We start from the raw sequence: 18,517 nt of genomic DNA on the forward strand, positions 1-18,517 counted from the left end.
GCAAACGATGACTGTGACTACAACAGTGGTGGCCAGCACAGCCGGAGTGTGACACCAGTGGGGAGGGGGATGTTGGTGGGGAAGAGGCTCCCGGCTGCAGATGATGGGGTTTTCTGGCCTGGATGGCACAGAGCTGATCCTCAGTCCCCCACCCGCCTCCGGAGCAGAGGTGTGTCTGGCCTGACGGGTGACGAGCGGGTGATCTCCCACATCCCACCTTGCAGGCAGACGCGGCTTCGCGGGGGTCCTGTTTCTGCTTGGGTTTCCCTATCAGAAAATGTATGGGGATCTTCTTGCTTCTTTAAGAAAGGAAACAGATGAGAAACTCCTCTTGCTGCAGGGTCGGGAGCCCCTTGGAGCCATGTCGGAGCCCAGGGACTCCCTGTTGGGTCCATGGTAGGGGCGTTCCCCCTGCACACAGCTAGCTCTGTCTGTCTGTCTGTCCCGCTCTCTGGGGCCGGGCTGAGCTTTGCTATCGGGGTTGGAGGGGTGGGTTTGTCCCCGGATGGAGTAAATGCAGGGGGACCCAGAGCCTTCCCTTCCCACCAGTCCCCCATTTCCGAATCAGGCGGATGCTGCTACTGGGCGTGGGAAAGCACCACCCCAGAGCAAGGGTTCGGTGTCCCCCAATGTGGGGACAGGGCTGGTGGCAGGCACAGCCCAGCTTGTCCCCTGCCTGCAGCTGGGCTTTAACACAAGGGCTCAGACCAAGGCACCCTGCTCCTGGGGTACAGATGGCTTCAGGGATGGGGTGGGCTCCCTTGGGGCATTCTTGCTGGTGACACCCGCTATGCCCTAGTGTCCCCAAAGCCGGCTGATACAAAGGGACCATGGCTGGTGGCGTGGGGACAGCTGTGGGGTGGTGACAGCAGAGGGGACGCGGGGTCCTCCGTGCTCCCTGGGGTCACCCACCACCTCGGCCCCCCTGCAGCCGGGGTGGGAGGTTTGAATTCGCCCCCCTCGCCCGCTGGGGTTCCTGCACTTTGAAATGCAAACCTGCCTTTCAATGCAAATGCTGCGAGAGGTTGGGCCCAATAAAAGCCTGTGGGCAGGGAGGTGCCTGGCCCCGGGACACAGCTCCCCAAGGCGCCCAGGTGAGCGGCGGCGAAGGAGGGGCGGCCGCCTCCCTGCCAAACCAAACCCGGCCCGCAGCCGGTGGCACGGCGGTGCAGCATGTGTGCGGAGCCGGCTGGGGAAGATGTATGTAGGTTATCTTTTGGATAAGGACACCAACATGTATCCTAGCCCCGTCCGGCATCCCAGCCTCAACCTCAACCCCCAGAATTACATGCCGGGGCCGCCCCAGTACTCGGACTTCGCCAGCTACCACCATGTGCCGGGGATTAACAACGACCCGCACCACGGGCAGCCAGCGGCCGCCTGGGGCTCCCCCTACACCCCTGCCAAGGAGGACTGGCATTCCTATGGGACCACCGCTGCTCCTTCCACCGCCAGCCCGGGGCAGTTTGGATTCAGCCCCCCAGATTTTAACCCCATCCAGCCCCCGGGCTCTGGACTCCTGCCTCCGCCCATCAGCAGCTCGGTCCCCCAGCTCTCCCCTAACGCCCAGAGACGCACCCCATACGAGTGGATGAGGCGCAGCATTCCCAGCACCAGCAGCAGCGGTAAGGAAACCCCCCAGCCCTGCACCCCTGCGCCTTCCTTGGTGCAGAGGATTCCTGAGCTTGAAGTCCTGCGGGGCCGGATCCTGCTCCACGGCTCTCCCTGCATGGGGACTGCTGGGAGGGACAGCATGCTTGGCCTGCCCTAGGCATGGCGCCTGGTCCCCAAAGAGCAGGGAGACCCCACTGCTGAGGTGGCAGGGGCCGAGGATGGGCAGGGAGGGTACCATCCTTCTGCGTTGCTGACTGCTGGGGTTATATGGTTGGAAAGTCCTTTTCCCTGGCCGGTCTCTGCTCCTGCACCCCTGCCCTCGCCTGCCGCCACTGGGTAAGATGGGCAGAGCCAGACACCCCCAGGATCCCAGGGCCCTGCCAGCCCCGAGGGGGTGTTGGACGGGGTGTCTTGTGTGTGCAAGGGGGAGCATGCGGGGCAGTGGCTGTGAGCTGGCGTGCAGCTGCGTGTGAGAGCCCGTGTATGGGGGGTGTGCGTACGTGTGTGCAAGGTGCCTTATGCTGCCTGCATGTGTAGTGTGTGTGTATATCTGTACAGGGAAGGTACCATATGTATATATGGGGAGGGAAGGTCCTGCACGCACTGTGTGTATGTATGTAAGATGTATTCAGTGCGCGTGAGGTGCTATAGGCTCTGTGTGCGTGTGCAAGGTGCCATAAGCAGTATGTGTGTATGGGGCTTGCTGTACAGACAGCGCCAGTGATGTGTACAGGGGATGCTACATGCTCACTGTGCGCGTGCAAGGTGCACTCTTGAGGACAGTGCCGTGTGCGGTACGTGTGCAAGGAGTGGTGTGTGTGTGCATGTGTGGTGCGTGTGCAAGGCGCGGCGTGTGTGCGCGCATGTGTGGTGCGTGTGCAAGGCGCGGGGTGCGTGTGTGGTGTGTGTGCAAAGTGCGGTGCGTTTGGGGACCGTGCCACGTGGAGGGTGCATGCGGGTGTTCCAGGTGCAGCACGCTGTGTGTGCGTGTGCGCAGCGTGTGGGTGCCGTGCGCCGCGTGAGCGGGTGCCCCCGCTCCTGTGCCTACCGCTGGCCTGGGCACCGAGCGGCCGTGCTGTCCCCAGGGCCCTGTCCCCCTGTCCCCGGGGTCCTGTCCCTGCTGAACTCCTGACCCGGGGGCGGGGGAGGCGTCTGGTCAACCCCAGCCCCCTGCCCTCGCTGGGCGGGGGGGGGCCCTGCTGCCCACTTCAAAGGCGGTGGGCAGATCCCCCCTTGGGGCCAGCCCAAATTGACAAGGGCTTCGCTTTGTCATGGAGATGGTGGCCGGCTCCTTTGGCAGCGAGGTGAGGTGCGGGGCCCTTTGTCCTGCCCTGCCTGCGCCCTTTCATCTTCCCCTCCAGGCTGCGATCGCCGCTGCCAGCCCAGCCTGGACCCGTCCTGCCCGCAGCGGGACCCTCTGCCCGCTGGGCTTGCCCAGACCCGCCACCCCTCTCCGGTGCTGGCCATGAGCTCTGCAGAGCACTGCGGGGGCCAAACTCACTACAGGAGTGGTCTGTGCATATCTCGGGGGCGAGTTTGCTTTCGGTTGCCCCATATCCCTGGCATCGGGGCCAGGGCTCTCTGTTTGCAAAATGTCTCCAATTTTAGGCTTGTTTCTGGCTCTCCGCTGTCCCTGCGTGGGGCTGGCCAAGCAAGGGGCTCGTGCAGAGGTGCCTGGGGTCTTCCAGAATGTAAAATAGCTCCTCGTGTTCACCGGATCCGTGTGGCAGGGATGGGGATGGGGCCGGGGCCGTCCCAGCGGGACCAGTGGCTGCGGTGGAGCAGGCAGAACATCCCGATAAACGGAAAAAACCAGCCCCTGTCTGGAAAGAGGAGGGGAGAGGCAGGCTGGTATTTCCGGGCCCATTTTAAGCACTGAATATACCTATTTAGGAAAAATGCCTCCCCCCATACCCAGTGATGGAGACCCACAAGCGTGCCGGGGCTGAGGGCTTCCCTCTGCCCCGGGGTGGAAGTGGGGTGTGATCCTGCAGCCCCCCCATGCAGCTGGGACCCCCCCACTTCTGCAGGTTTTGTAGGTCCGAACGTCTCGGAGAGGAGGTGGGAGGGAAAATTAATGAGGGGAGAAAGGCATCAGCACACCTCTCCTCTGGATCAGGGGCACGGTTTTACCCCCAGCAGTGGGGCCAAGATAAAACAGGGGCTTGAAAGTGCCTCTGATTGAGTTAGATGACAATTGAGTTGATTGAATTCTGGAAAAATATCATTAGTTGCTTAGTTTGTATCTCTTAGATTAAATACATACAAAGGGAGAAATAAATCAGCCTTGTTCCCCTTGCACGCAGAGGAGGAGCTGCCCCAGCCCAGCGATGCGGGGGTGGGTGCTGGGGTGAAAGCCCCTTTCTTGTGGTGCTTTCCCAGGTCGGATGACCAGCGAGGTCCCTTTTTAGGGCACTTGGAGATTAAGGATCTGTCCTTGCATCTCTGCTGGGTCCAAGCCCAGCGCTGCCGGTTGCCAAGCGGCTGCAGGGTTCGGCTGCGGTGGGACCATGTGTTGGGAGATGGTGGGATGCAGCCCCGTGTTTTCCAGGGCTGCCCTTTAATTAAAAAAAAAAACAACAGCCTTTCTCCATTAAGCTTGAAAGAGAGCAGGGCAGAGAATGGTTTGACATAGATAAGGGTGAAATTCTTAGATGAATTATTTTATTGAAATCAATAAACTGGATTTTAATCAGTCTGGATTGATTAACTACCCATCTCACCGCAGTGGGAATAGGAAATGAATACATGGACTTTTTTGCTATAAATATCAACAGTTTCACTGCAAGTGCTATAAATCATAATACTTCAGAGGGTTGTAAATTAAGGTTCCCTCTCTGTCTTGCCTTATATAAACAGCTCTTGGCCGCAGTTTGAAAGCTTTTGGGAAAGAGCTGTGGGGTGTTAAAAGAAAATGTTATGCAGGGAATATGAGTGTGTTGGGGGGTTCTGCAAATGCGATCCAGAGAAAAATCAATGAGAAATCTCCCAGTGACTCATTGCAGAGTCAGGCTTTACAGGGGGATGATTTTATATACCTGTTGCTAAATACGTGCCTGCTTCACCCGGCTGAGTCAGGACAACCCTGCAGCAGAAGGGATTGCAACGCCAGAGGGCTGGTCACTGGAAATCGGGAGTTAAAGGGAACCAAGCTGGAAGATGTCCCCAGGCCTCATTTCTCTCTCCGATGTCACCTCTTTTTCTGCTCATAAAATCTTCGCGAGCAGCGTGTCAGAGCCTCATGCTTCCTCTTTATTCGCAATTATTTGCAAACTTCCCTGTGAATTGCACCCCGGCTCTATAAAAAGCTCAGGAAGGCGGCTGGAAACGACGGCTGGCTGAACTTTGAAATTCACCCTCTGCTCGTTAGTTATGCAAATCCTCAGCTACTGCTTCTGGTCTGGCTTTTAGGTCACTAATCAAGCTGGGGCCGCAGTGCTAAATATTGCAAGTGAAAGTGCAATTGGGGCATCCCTTGGGGGGCAAATGTGCTCGGGACTCCGCGTGGTATCAGTGCCTGTGGTGTCCGGGCAGGTTTTGGGGTGATGGAGAGCAAATAGTGACGCTCCAAGCGTGGGTGAGCAGTGATTTGCTGGGTGTGCGGTTTTCTGTCTCAGTTTTCACTATTTCCAGCTCAGTTTTCCAGCTCTATTTGTTACCCTAGTGAGGTCCATGAAAGCTGGAGGAAAGAGTAAAAACCCCAATAATGAGACAGAACCATTTTTCCTGGACAGGCGGGGTTCATGCCGTGCATGGTACGTTTTGGGGTGATGGTGGTGACTGGAGGACGGTGCATTTCCGCAATCAGTCCCTGCATGGGGGACCCCTCTTTAGGACATGGTCACTCCCCCTGAGACCCTTTGCTCCCCCGGCTCACTCGGTGTGTGCGTGCATCGGGCCCCATTGGTCTTCTCCCCTTGAATTATTAACCCACAACCTGCTCCTGGCCCCAGCTGCCATTTGTTGACTGCTTAGCCTGCTGGCCAAGGTACAGGCCTTTCAAACTTTCCTAGAATTGACTTTCCTTGAACAAAAAGGGCTTCCCTGGAGCACTGGCGGTACCTACGTGATGGGCTTGGCTGGCTAATACCCCGGGATTAGCAGAGGGACACTTTAAACCTCTGGCCAATGGCAGATGTTTCCTACAGGGGACCCTTCAAGGACGCCCACTCCAGTGCTGTTAGTTTTGCGATCGCCCGGATAAGGGGCCAGATCCTTCCCCCACGCTGCCCCACGGTAAGGATGGGCTGAACCCTATGGGGCTGCGAAGGGGGAGAGAAGTCCCGGTGCCCAGCCAGCACCACCACCGCCTTGCTGTCCTCCTCCTCCTCCTGCCGCAGGCAGGCCAAATCCAGCCAGGCGGCTGATCCAGATGAGCTGGGCTCTGTGCTGCGGGGCTGGAGTGAAGGCGATGCTCTGAAACGGGCTGTTTCCAGCCCACGTGCGCTCGCCAGCCCGCGCGCCGCCCCGGCACTCCTCGCCCTCCCGCGCTGGTGCGGTCTTTGACCCCGCGCAGGAGCCTGGCTGGCGGCGCTTGGCTCGGCGCTCGTAAAACCATGGGAGCAACCAAAGGAATCTGCCAGTTGCCAAAATAAAGGGTTGAATTTTCCCAGCAGGGCTGGGAAATGCTTGCCCCAACACCCAGCCTCCGGTTGCTGCCCCCAGGGTTGAAGCATCTCCTGCCATGTTGCTCCATGTCCAAGAGCATGGGGTTGTGATGGGGAACCGCCAGCTCGCTGCAACCACTGGCGGCCTGCTCCTCATCCCCTTGGGGTTTGCACCTCCTGGGAGGAAGATGAGGCTTGCAGGAGGGGTGCCTTCACCCACGTGCGTGGGTGTGGGTGCAGATCTGGCCCAGTCCCGCTGTGCCGGCAGTGCGGAGCCCAGCCGAGGTCAGCCTGTGCTCCTGCGCACCGGTCTGCGCTCTCCGAATCCGTCTCTTTGCCCAGGTGTTTCTGCCCCTTCCCAGCAGCCGGGCTGCCCTGCATGACTGTGCTGTGTAACAAGCCCTGGTCTCTGCCTCCCGGCTCTGCCAGTCCCAAAACCTCCAGGCAAGCAACCCCCAGCCACACACACTCACTTATAGCAAAGCTGTGGGGCTTTTTGGGAAGCACAGAGCTTGATCCTCTGTATGCAGGAGACTAGAAAGCCATCAGGACAAGTGGCGTGGTTTTAGAATCATAGAATCACAGAATCGTTTAGGTTGGAAAAGACCTTTAAGATCATCAAGTCCAACTGTTAACCTAACACTGCCAAGTCCACCACTAAACCATGTCCCTAAGCACCACATCTACACATCTTTTAAATACCCTCAGGGATGGTGACTCCATCACTTCCCTGGGCAGCCTGTTCCAGTGCTTGACAACCCTTTCAGTGAAGAAATTTTTCCTAATATCCAATCTAAACCTCCCCTGGTGCAACTTGAGGCCGTTTCCTCTCGTCCTATCGCTTGTTCCTTGGGAGAAGAGACCGACACCCACCTCGCTACAACCTCCCTTCAGGTAGTTGTAGAGTGTGATAAGGTCTCCCCTGAGGTTTAGGGACAGTGAAATGAGCTGGGCTGTCTGTCCCGAGCGTCAGCATCACTGCTGCGTAGCGCGGCTGCCGTCACCTCTGCTCGGCAGAGGGAGCATCGACCCCTCCACACAGAGGCAGCTGGAGCACATCTGGCTGCCAGATCGGGGCGACTACAGCCAGCCTGGAGGCTCCTGAGCATTAGGAGCTAACCCCAGCCCTCTCCCAGGCCTGGGGTCTCTGTCATGGGGCATCACTCTGCCGGCTGCCCCCCTTTTTGCAGTGTGTGGGGGGATTTCCCCCCACGGAGCTGCAGAAGGACTGGGGGTTAAGCTGTCCAGGGAGTCCCACCAGTGATCAGAGCCCACAGCGCCGACCCTGGGACTCCACTCTGGTTTGAAACTGCTTCTGTGCCTCGGTTTCTCCATCCGTAGCATTGCCTAAGCTATACCGGGGGTGTGGGGAAGTTTTCCTTGATGCTTTCCCTGGGGAGGAATGGCAAATCCTGATAGAGCACCGATTCTTCTGGGACCAGAGGATTTTATCCTCCTTGCAAGTAGATGCTGCTCATTCAGAATAAAGCAGCTTTATCATGGAGAGAAAGCACCCACCCTGGGGGGGAAAGCCTTGCACTCCGTCTTGCTGCACTTTAACTCCAGTGTGGACGAGTTCTTTCCCTGGTGCTCACTGGTGACGGGACATTCACACCTGATGTTTTTCAGCAGTAAAATATTGTAGTGCCATCAGATGGTGTGGAAACGCACCCGGTACAGACAGACAGGCAGACGAGGCTGTACTGATGGAGCCACTGCGTGGCCAGAGCATCGCCAGGAAGGTGAGACCACGCAGGGCTGCTCCGGGAGCACGTTGCCCAGGCTTTTCATGCCGGTCATGCGAGGAGCCGCCGTGCAGTGGGGCGTGCAAGAGCCGCTGAGCAGCCGCAGGGCCGGCCGGCCTGGCAGCAACGCCGCCGTCCCCCACGCCAGCACCTCCCGTGCAAAGCAGCATGCAACGCGCCCGTGTCCCCAGACCTCGGGGACCTCTGCGGTGGGGCGCGACAGCCGGCACTGCGGTGGGCTCTCATCTCGGCGGCTCCGGCGAGCGGGTCGGGGCTGCTGTACCCCGGCTGCCCTGATCGGAGCCCTGATGGCTGCATAGCGGCTTCCCACGGAGCCAGGGCTTGCAGCTGCTGCAATTTTGAGCTGCTTTGACCTGTGAAATAGGGACCTTTAGAAAAGTGCACAGGTTTATGCTCCTTGCTGCTGGCAGCCGTGCTGCTCCTGCTGTGGCTGGGAGGGCTGTGTCCCGCGGATAGGGATGCTCTGTTCGGAGCTGGCCTGATCCCCTCTTGGCTGTCCTGGGCACACTGGGCCGGGTGCGTCGCTCTGTGGGACTGGGGAAAAGACAAGCTCCAAAAAACGTATGCCAGCTCTTGCTCCTTCGCTACTTTCTGCCTCCTGCCAGGGTGCTGCTGCCACTCCATGGTCTCTTTCCTCCCTGGTTTGAACCAGCCCTTTCCCAGCGCTTCCTAAAGCTGCTCACACCAGCCTCAAAATACCCCATCACCCTATAGCCTATCTTTTAAGGTGTTTGGAGGACCGTTTCTTATTTAAAGCCGTCCTTTGGGCAGGCCAGGGCTGGAGAGGGTGAATTACCACCTCCCTGGCAGCCTCTGCTGTGGCCATCAGGCTGCAGAGCCCGGGATGGTGGGCACAGGGATCTGGCTTGATTTTCCCTTCCCCTGTCCCTGCTTCCCCGGCAGCTGCAGTCCAGGGTAGGAGCTCCAGCACCCCCATCCCCAGGGCAGGCCTGCCGTGGGGAGCAGATCCGGGCTGGGGGTCGGGACCCCGTCCCCCCGCGTGTGTGCGAGTGTGTGTGCATGCACACTCAGGAGCGCATCCTTTGGGGTTTGCACAGCACATTAAAGCTATTCCCTTATCTAATCACAGCTCAGGTGAGTGCTATTAGGGTTACATATTAACAGTGGTAACGATACCCTCTCCCCACGCAGCCATTGGCCCTGCCTTGATCCCAAAGCCGAAACCCTTCCCACTGGCCCTGCGAATGGCTCCATTTGGCTGCCTGAGCAGTTCCTTTACCTGGTCTTTTGGGGACAAGAAGGGGAGACTTTAAATGCATAGCGGGGCTGGAAGGGGCTAGCAGCTGTGCTAGGAGGCATCACCAGCATCCCCTTTGCACCCCATCCACGCTCCCTCCCGGTGCAGCAGCAGCAGCGCCGGGCTATCCCGGTGCCGTGGGACAGCCCGGTCCACCTCCGATGGGCTTCCCTGGAAATGCGGGAGTGCCTCCATCCCTCTGCTTGGCCGTGCTCCCCGCTGCGGCACCGGGGTTTCCCCGTAGGTACGAGGGCTCCCTGTAAGGAGCCGGGCTGGCTCATCCCGAATTTCCTCTTTCCTTTCACAGAGCCATAAAAAGTCTCCAGGAGAGAGTTAAGTGTAACCCAGCATTCATATTCAAGGTAGTTGCATTATTCATTGTCAATAGTATTTCTTGTGAATCCTTCTCTTTTCCTTGTGAATCACCCACAATACATTCCCGAATTCAGCAAACATCACCGAAACCAGCAATTAGTCGAGATGAGTAACTTTCCATCTCTGGCTTGGTTGTGAGCCCTCTGCTTTGAGTCTTTGCTATCTGATATTGGGCAGCGAGAGACTGGTGCCCAGCTCACACGGTGACGGCTCGCCGGCGTGGCCAGGTATCTGCCAGACCTGAGGCAAATCACAGGCTTCATCAGGGATGAACGGTGAAGAGGGAATAACAAAGAACAAGCTGTGATGGATCTATTTACAGCTGCAGCAGGAAATAATAATTCCTGCTGAAATTCATGGCATACGTGGTATTCACAAACCGCCTTATTTCTTTATTCTTTTTTTTTTTTACTTTATCTGTCAATTCCATTGCTTTCCAGCTGTTTTTTCTCCAAGCAGTGGCATTCAAATAGCAATATTGCAAATAAGATCATTTTTAAGTCATTATCTCTTCAGAAAGGCTTTTGCTTTCAAATGAAAAAAAAAAGTTCAATTTATATGAGAAAGAAAAAAACTTGTAGGAGTCCCTGAACCTGGAGCAGACAGAGGGAGCCCGGCTCCTCACGGAGCTGCTAAACTCCACATAAATCTCCGCTGGCGCCTCTGGTTTATTCTGTAACTCCCTGGGAATCGCTGTGTTTGCAAATTCAGCACAGGTCCCTCCTGGGCTGGGATGCAGAAGCCCTTCTCACGCCGACGAACCCTTCACCTGCGGGGTGGCGAGAGGAGGCAGTGACCCCAGGGGAAGGGCAGGGGTCCCGTGGGAGAGCGAGGGGGGAGCGTGGGGTCCTGCGTGGGCCAGGTGCCCCTGGCATCGCTCCAGCCCTGCGCTGTGCCATGGTCGGTCTTGTTTCGAGCCACCATGGCCGATGTGTGCCGAAGAGGAGACAAGTGCTCGGGAATGCTGCTGTAGAGCCCTCTTGCACTAAATCGCTGCATTTCAGCCGCGTGTCTGCAGACATCTCCATACACATCTTGCTCAATCAAATTACTTTTTTTACCCTGCTTTTACCTGCAGTCACCCTGTGTGGCCAGAGGCAGGTCTGCTCTCGGCGGTGGTGGGGAGGGATTAGGTGTTCACTTCCAAACAGCCCCAGGATGAGCTGGGCTCCCTGACTCTCTAAAGTGGTGACTGAATTCATCACATCCCTCAAATATGGGTTAGCGGCTAAAGCCCAGCCCTGGTGCTGGGAGATTTGGTTTCTACTCATGGCCGTGTTGCAGCCTTGCCATGCTCCTCCCCTCCTCCCTTTGGTGCTCCTTGGGGACCATGCTGGGACCCTTGGCCATCCCGGCCAGCCCCTGGCATCATCCCGCCCACGTTATGCTGAGCCCATGCCAGCACCTACTTCCCGGAGCAATGGCAGGAGGACACCGAGAGTGACATAGTCATGGAAACTGGGTGCTAACTTGAATTGCAGGGCTGCTGCTTTTGTGCCTGGGAGTGCTGGGGTCAAGTCCCAGCAGGGTGAGACGCCTCCCGTGCCCACCCCGGCTCCCACGTGCACCCAGGGGTGCACACACACTCATGCGCTTCCACACGTGGCTTGCGCAGTGGCCAACGGCAGAGGCTGGACCTTTGCTGGCTTTTGTTTATTTAGTAGAAAACCAGCTGCCTTTTGGCATCCCATGGGATGCTGCAAGAGGAATGACCCCAGGGGAGCACCTCTCCCACTCGCAGCATCCCGTGGCCGTGGGTTGTCCTGTCTCCGATGCTCTGTTACATTTATCTTTCAGCATCAGAGGTGGCTTAGGAAAGTCCCCATCTCCTTGCAGTGGGGAAGCAGGGGAGAGACACCCTTAAAACCAAAATTGAGTTGGATGAGAAACAGATTTGCAGCCTGGGGGCTGGGGTTTTGCTGTGTGGAGATTCTCTGATGTCTGATTAGTGTTGAGTCCACTCTGGAGTCTCTGAAGCACACTTTTGCTCTGCGCCACCCAAACTCCTGCTTCCACTAGGATGGTCAGAATTTAATAATATTGCTGAGATGTCTAGATGTCGATCAGATTTGGCCCAAACTGACGGATGTGCCAAGGACTCGTTAGGGGGAACAGATGAACAGGATGGCAGGCACACAAAGATCCCCTTTCCTGGGGGAGGCAGGCTGAATGTGAGGTTATACGGGTTGCTGGGTCACTAGAAATCCCTCCCCGCACATCTGCAGCAGTGATGGGCAGTATCCTGTCCACTCTGGTACACCCAGGGTAGCCCTGGGAAAATCCACGGAGCTGTTCTGGGCTTGCTCCTGCTCCTTCCCATGGTAGCACCCCTCTCAGCAGCAGCAATTCAGGAGAAGATGGGCAAACATGTCTACCAGGCAAACAAATGGCTGGGTTCCCAGTCGGAAGGACAGTGGCTGCTCAGCTGAAAGCATGGCTCTGTCCCTCCCAACGCCCTGGAACAGGATTTTGTTATTTCGGGTGGAGAAGCAAATATTCACAGCTGTGTTTAGTCCCCACCCGTGGGCTTTTCTGCAGAGGAAAGCACTAGGGACTTGTCAGCAAACTGCCGGGCATGGGCACCCTTCCTCAAAGTGCCACCCGCACGCCCCGCAGCCCCTGGCCCAGGCAGAGTTCAAGCCGTTGGCTCTTGTTCTGCAGCTCGCCCTGCATGTGCGCGATTTAATGAAGGAGCTAATGGAGAAGGCGGCTCGGCTATTTTTGACTGTATTTTTCTGCTAGAAAGTGGCAGGTGCTGCCTCGTGCACAGAGGAGATGTGGGGCTCAATGGCCCCAAGCTCTGTCTGTATCTGGGGGGCCCCAAGTCAAGAATTGGGCTGGCTTCGGTCAAACATGACTGGCCCACGGATCCAGTCCCTGGGAGTACTTGTGCACCATGTGGGCTTTCTTCAGTGCATCTTTAAAGACTGCACCAAACGAATAAGCTGCTGCCCTCTGTCTGAGCTCGGTATCGGGGGGAGGAAAATAACCCTTTTGGTGGCAGAGAAATGCTGTCATCCCTGGGTTTTACCTCTTTCCCCTGTCCTGATCCGTGTGCCTTTGAGTGATGGCACCTTGGGTTTGGGCTTCCTGGAAAAGAGCTGGGCTTCTCTCAGCCCTCCCAGGCTGTACCTTTGCAGGCAGCTTGTCCTCAGCCCACCACAGGGCTTGCAGCTCTGCTCCTCTTGGGGATGGTGTATCATGGCACGTGGGATTTATAGTCCATCTTCTCGGGATGCCTCTGGATCCCTCCTGCTCTTTCCACCAAGCAATTTCCCCAATGCCCAGGTGCTTTCCAACATGGAGAAACACCCTGGTGCTACCCAGGATGGGCATTAAATCCAGCAGGACCCTCACAGCTCTTTTCCACTGATCCCCAGGACATTGCCATGTTTCTCCTGAGCTCTCCACGGGTGGCTGTGTAGGTCCTCCATGTCCTCGGTGCTGCTCCTACCCCTCCCTTCCATCCCCTCTTGGCTCACCCCCACTCTGCTCTCTCTGCCAGGCAAGACCAGGACGAAAGACAAGTACCGGGTGGTGTACACGGACCACCAGCGCCTGGAGCTGGAGAAGGAGTTTCACTACAGCCGCTACATCACCATCCGCCGCAAGGCCGAGCTGGCCGCTGCCCTCGGGCTCACCGAGCGGCAGGTCAGTGCTGTGGTGTCCCGGGAAAACCCACATCCCGGGTGGAGATGGGGCTGGGGAGGGGAAGGGCTGCAGCCCAAGCAGGCAGCGGTGGTCCCACCTTGCTCTGCATCTCTGCCTTCTCTTCCAAACTCCAGGATGGTCCCCCTGCCCCAGGGGGACCCGAGGGTTGTCATCCTTAGCTGCATCTGTCCCCATCTCTGCATCACCGTCTTTGTCTTTCTGCAGGTGAAAATCTGGTTTCAAAATCGGAGGGCGAAAGAGAGGAAGGTGAACAAAAAGAAGATGCAGCAGCAAAGCCAGCCCACCAGCACCACCACGCCGACCCCGCCGGCCGTTGGCACGCCGGGATCCATTGGAGGCCTCTGCAGCAGCAGCGCCCCGAACCTCGTCTCCTCGTCTCCGCTGACGATCAAGGAGGAATTCATGCCTTAACCCCCTTCACCAGCTATAGACACCAAGAGATAAGCACTATGCAGCAGAGCCCAGCCGGTCCGTGTGGTCTGAAGAGTGACAGCCCCTTCCCAAAGACACGATGGTCCCCGGCTGAACCAACGGGGAGGCCAGCGAGGCTGGGCGAGGTGACACCAGGACCTTCCCAAGGGGCTGGTGGGCTCTCTCCTATGTAAAAACCATAGGTTAGGTAGTATTGCTCTCCTGTAGGAAACATGCACCGGTCTGGTCTCTGGTATTTGTAGGCCAAAGCAAGGTCCTAATGTCAGCAGAAGGAAGGGGGGGTGGTGGAGGATGGCTTTCCTACGGTGCTTCAGGTGGAGCTGGTAGGACCCTTCCTTCGGACCTCCTGGCAATCCAACTGCCTGGCGCTTTTGGGGCCGTTCAAACAAGACCGAACTAGAAAAAAGACCTGGCTGGACTCAGGGCAAAACAAATTTCCGCTGAGCTGGTCTCCTGGATCTGCTGCACTGGGAAGGGGGGTGCCGAAGGCAGAGTGAGTTGGACTGCGGGAGCCAGGCAGGACCCTCGGCCATGGGACCCAAGGGGGGGACTCCTTCAAACCACAGCAATGGTGGCAAGCCGGAGCATGCCCTTGGCGAGAGTCTCTGCACATCCCCACCCACGTTCCCCAGCCACCCTGGCAGCGCCTGCTCCTGCACCCCCAGCTCTGCCCCTGCAGCCACAAAGAGCCACGCGGAGACGAGTCCAGCAGCCCCAGTGCCCCTGGCTGTGCCACGGCAAGGCAGCACTGCAGCCATGCTCCACCTGGAGCACGGGGAGAGGAGAGGAGAGGAGAGGAGAGGAGAGGAGAGGAGAGGAGAGGAGAGGAGAGGAGAGGAGAGGAGAGGAGAGGAGAGGAGAGGAGAGGAGAGGAGAGGAGAGGAGAGGAGAGGAGAGGAGAGGAGAGGAGAGGAGAAGAGAGGAGAGGAGAGGAGAGGAGATGGACCACCCTGCTGAGCCCTGAGACCACCTTCCAGTGGGGAAGGGGAGGAGAACAAGAAGGTTTGCCATCGGGATGAGGTGCAAGAACCTGAGGCCATCCAGAAGGACCGATACTGGGAGAGCTTTGAGGTGCTGCTCCAAGGGAGTGCAGCTGCTGTGGGCACCGGGAGCTGCTGCCAGGGTGGACAGGGGCCATCTCAGGCAGAGGAAGGGCTGGCGCGTGCCCTGGTGATGGAGAGGTGGTTTCCAGAAAGGCAGAAAAGTGGGGTTTTCCTATTTTATTGAAAACCCAAAGGACTCCAGGTTTTGCTCTCCGTCTCCCCCCTCCTCCGTGCACTGCACCACCTCTCGCCCACTGTGTGCCCTAGGCCAGTAACTGATACCCCTCTTTTCCTGCTGGTGAGCTGCAGCTGAAATGTCCCTTCACCCTGCTGAGTCCTGACCACTGTATTGGCCCAGGTTTCTGATGCCTCAAAGGCCAGCGGGGACAGCTGGGACACAGGAGGGTCTGCGGCTCCTGCTTGGGGCTGCGCCTGGTGCTCCTGGGCTGCGGCTTCCCAAGACCAAGATAGGGATGAGGGTGCATGGGCCTCACGTGGCAGCTCACATGGCCTTTCCCAGCGCCATTTCTCTGAGCTCCAGAAAGGTGGGGCAGCAGACATGTCCCCCACTGCCTGCAGAGTGTCCGGCCAAGCCCTCACATCGCACCCAACGCTGTTTGTGCATCGCATCCCTCGTCTACCCTGTCCGCCTCCAGCCTCACACCGCTCCCAGCCCCTCATGGCCCAGAAAACAAGGTGCCCAGGCATGCTGCGGCTTTTACAAGCGAGCCCCTGCCATCCCGCTGCGCCCGCCACCCCACTCCAGCTCTCGTAGGATTTGGGTCTCCCTCCCGCAGGGGCCACTGACACCTTCCTCAGCCACCACTGCCAGCTGCGCTCGGTGGCAAGGATGAATGTTTGCATTGGCTCGGGACTATGGCTCAGATTTTGTATATATAAAGCAGAACTGGTTTTCCTTTTTTTTAGGCATCGGTGAAAATAAAAGCGAGCAGGAATCCCGCGTCCCACGGGTTTGTTGCTGTCTCCTCCCGGCCTGCAATGCTGCGGCAGGGGAGGGATGCCAGCTCCGGGGTCGCACTGGCGCCAATGCCTCCGAGTGCAGCCGGGGTCAGGAGCGAGGGGTCCTGCCCAGCCCCACCAAAAACGGTGCAGATGGACGTCTTGATGCAGCAGCCTTGCCCCTGTAGCATGCGGTGCGCCCATCCCGCAGGGACATTGCTGGGGGTGGCATGGCCTTTGCCACTGAGAGGGCTGGCCGTGCCAGGCGACCTGATGGCTGCAAACTCACAGCCCCGGGGGCAGCCGGGGAAAGGGTGAGGCTGGGCTTGGGCTGGCGGAGGCCAAAGAACAAGGCCAGCTGCCCACGGATGTGGCCACCTCCCATTGGCGCCTCCTGGCCTCTAATCTTGTTTTATGGCTGTTGACGGGCTGAATATCCTCCTTGTCCAAGAAGAGCAAACAGAGAATGAGGATGTGAGATAGTGCCTGGGACAGCTGGCATCAGTGCCTGACACTCTCCTCTCTCCATCCCAGCCACGTCCCTCTGGTCCTGCAGGGCACCGAGCAAGGAGCTACCCTTGAATCCCTGCCCAAAACAGCTCCTCCAGCCCCAAAATGTGCCAAGCGTTGCCTGGAAAGAGGCGGGGACGTGTGTGCTGAGGTGCCAGGCAGGGCAGGTGGCTGTGGAGGGACACCTGATGCAGGATAAAGTCCTTATGGGCGGAGGAGATGGATGACCAGGGGCAGGATGAGGTGGCATTGCAGAGAGAGGGACAGAGCAAAGGGTTTTTTTCCTGATCTTGCAACAGCGGCTGCACCTACTGCTGCACCCTGGTAACGCTGCTCTCACCGGCACGGTGCCTGGGCTGCCCACGGCATGGGACCACCCTCTCCCTGCACCCCGGCAAGGGGATGTGGGACATCAGGAGCTAAGACAGGCTGGGGGAGGCAAAGGAAACTGAGCCGGTGCCATATGGGAAAAGGGATAGGACTGGATGGGCCACCTGCCCAAAGGGCTGGGCCGGACTGGGGCAACTGGGGTCCACTTCTGTGTGGAGACTCCAGCATGGTCCCCGTGTTGGGGGCTGGCTCCTCCACATGCATCCTCCTCCCTCACCAGGCTTCACCTGCCTTTGGCATCCAATTTTGTCATTGCCACATGGGGACCTGCTGGTAGGATCCTGCCCTGGCAGGGGATGGGGTGGTGGCAGCCCAGCCCCAGGCATCACCGTCGACTGCAAGGTCTGGCTCAAGGGGGAGGCTTGAAGGGGAACAGAGTCCGGGGGGGGGGGAGGGGGATGAAATGTACATCTCCCAAATTCACTCGCTGCATTGGGGTGCCCATGGGTAGGCGAGGGGCCAAGCTGGAGGGAAGATGCTCCGCCACCCGCTCGGAGAGGCTGCGGGTGCCATTTACAGGATGAAATTCCAACTGATACCCTAATCTGGCACCTGCCTGTTTGCACAGCAGGGTAAAAGTCCAGCAAGCCATGGGCTGTGCCCTTGGGTCCCTGCCTCCCGTGTGTGCACAGGGAGCCGGTGCTGGCGGGAAGAGGCAATAAATGCGCCCACACGCCCAGCCACCCCTTCCCCCAACACACACACACGCCCCTTGGCCGGGTGACGAAATGCATCTGCTGCGTCCCCGCTCCCGTGTCCTCCCCTGCCTCCCTCCAGCCATCATTTGGGCAGGGATGGGCGAGCCCTGCGGGGTCCCCCCTGTGCCAGGAAAGGGGCTGGTGGACCCCATGTCCCCACCAGCTTTGGGACCTTTGGTCTAAACCTCCGGGACACGTGTCATCTTGACGGTTACACCCCTGGCAGGTGACAGGCACCCGGTTTTAGCACCTGCAGCAACTGCCTCCCAAGTTGCACGGCCCCACGTGGAGCCTGGGTCCTTATGGGGACAGCCTGGCTCCACAGCCAGGGGACACTGGGGACTATCCCCAACAAGCCCCCGCAGTTTCTTCCTGTTCCTTCCTCTGCGCTTCCCACCAGCTCCCGCTACCCACCTGCACCGCTCCTCAGAGAAATCTTGAAATCATTATCAAAATAAGGCCACGCACACCAGGTGGCCGAAAACGCTGCCGGCCTGCCAGCAGCCTCCGGCATGGCACGCTTCCCGGCGGTGACTAACCAGAGCACCGCTGCCGTTGTCGCCTTCCTCGTGTCTCACGGAGCGGATCTGGGCACGGTCCCATCTTGCTGTCAGCCACCTTCTCGCCTCTTCCTGGGCGGCTGCCGCTGGGATGTGGGTAGGCTGCCAGAGCAGGGTGGGCAAGGGTGTTTCCCCAGCCTGTGTTCTGCCCTCTCTTTTCCCACCGATGGCAGGCAGTGCGGGCAGTGCCAGTGCCTGTCGGGCACTGCATCGGGATGGAGAGATGCATGTTTGCTTTCCTGCAGCACCTACCTTTCTACCACCCCGTTGCGCCCGTGCTTCAGCCCATGGGAAGGGAAAGGTTTACTTGATGTCCCAGGGGTAGCTCAGGGCTGGGGTGGGAGAAGGCAAAGCTTGCTAGAAAATACTTGCAAGCCCCGTGTGTGCTCCCTAGTCCCAGGCCTCTGGGTATCAGGGCATGGGGACAGCTGTGTAACAGCGCTGTCCTCCGCCTGAGCTCTCCTGGGTTTTCTGGGGTCCCTGGACTGCACTGCTCCTCACGGAAACACCCCTCTGGCTCCTACTGCCTCTGGCGGGTGCTGTTCCATGAGGCGGGTCTCTTGCTGGCTCCAGGGCGATGCCAGACTCGAGCCAGCTCTGTAATGAGATGCTGGAGCACCCTAGATGCCCGG

The 18,517-nt window shown here is 58.5% G+C and overlaps 1 protein-coding gene across 1 annotated transcript; it reads left to right on the forward strand.

The window, feature by feature from the left end:
* Positions 1 to 1,198: 1,198 nt before the first annotated feature.
* Positions 1,199 to 13,703, forward strand: CDX1 (caudal type homeobox 1). The gene is made up of 3 exons (XM_076350174.1): positions 1,199 to 1,625; positions 13,126 to 13,271; positions 13,497 to 13,703. Exons 1-3 carry the CDS (start codon positions 1,199 to 1,201, stop codon positions 13,701 to 13,703), a joined length of 780 nt encoding a protein of 259 aa, XP_076206289.1.
* Positions 13,704 to 18,517: the final 4,814 nt, after the last annotated feature.

The sequence above is a fragment of the Aptenodytes patagonicus genome, chromosome 12 (genome assembly GCF_965638725.1).
Source record: "Aptenodytes patagonicus chromosome 12, bAptPat1.pri.cur, whole genome shotgun sequence".
Taxonomy (NCBI): Eukaryota; Metazoa; Chordata; class Aves; order Sphenisciformes; family Spheniscidae; genus Aptenodytes; species Aptenodytes patagonicus.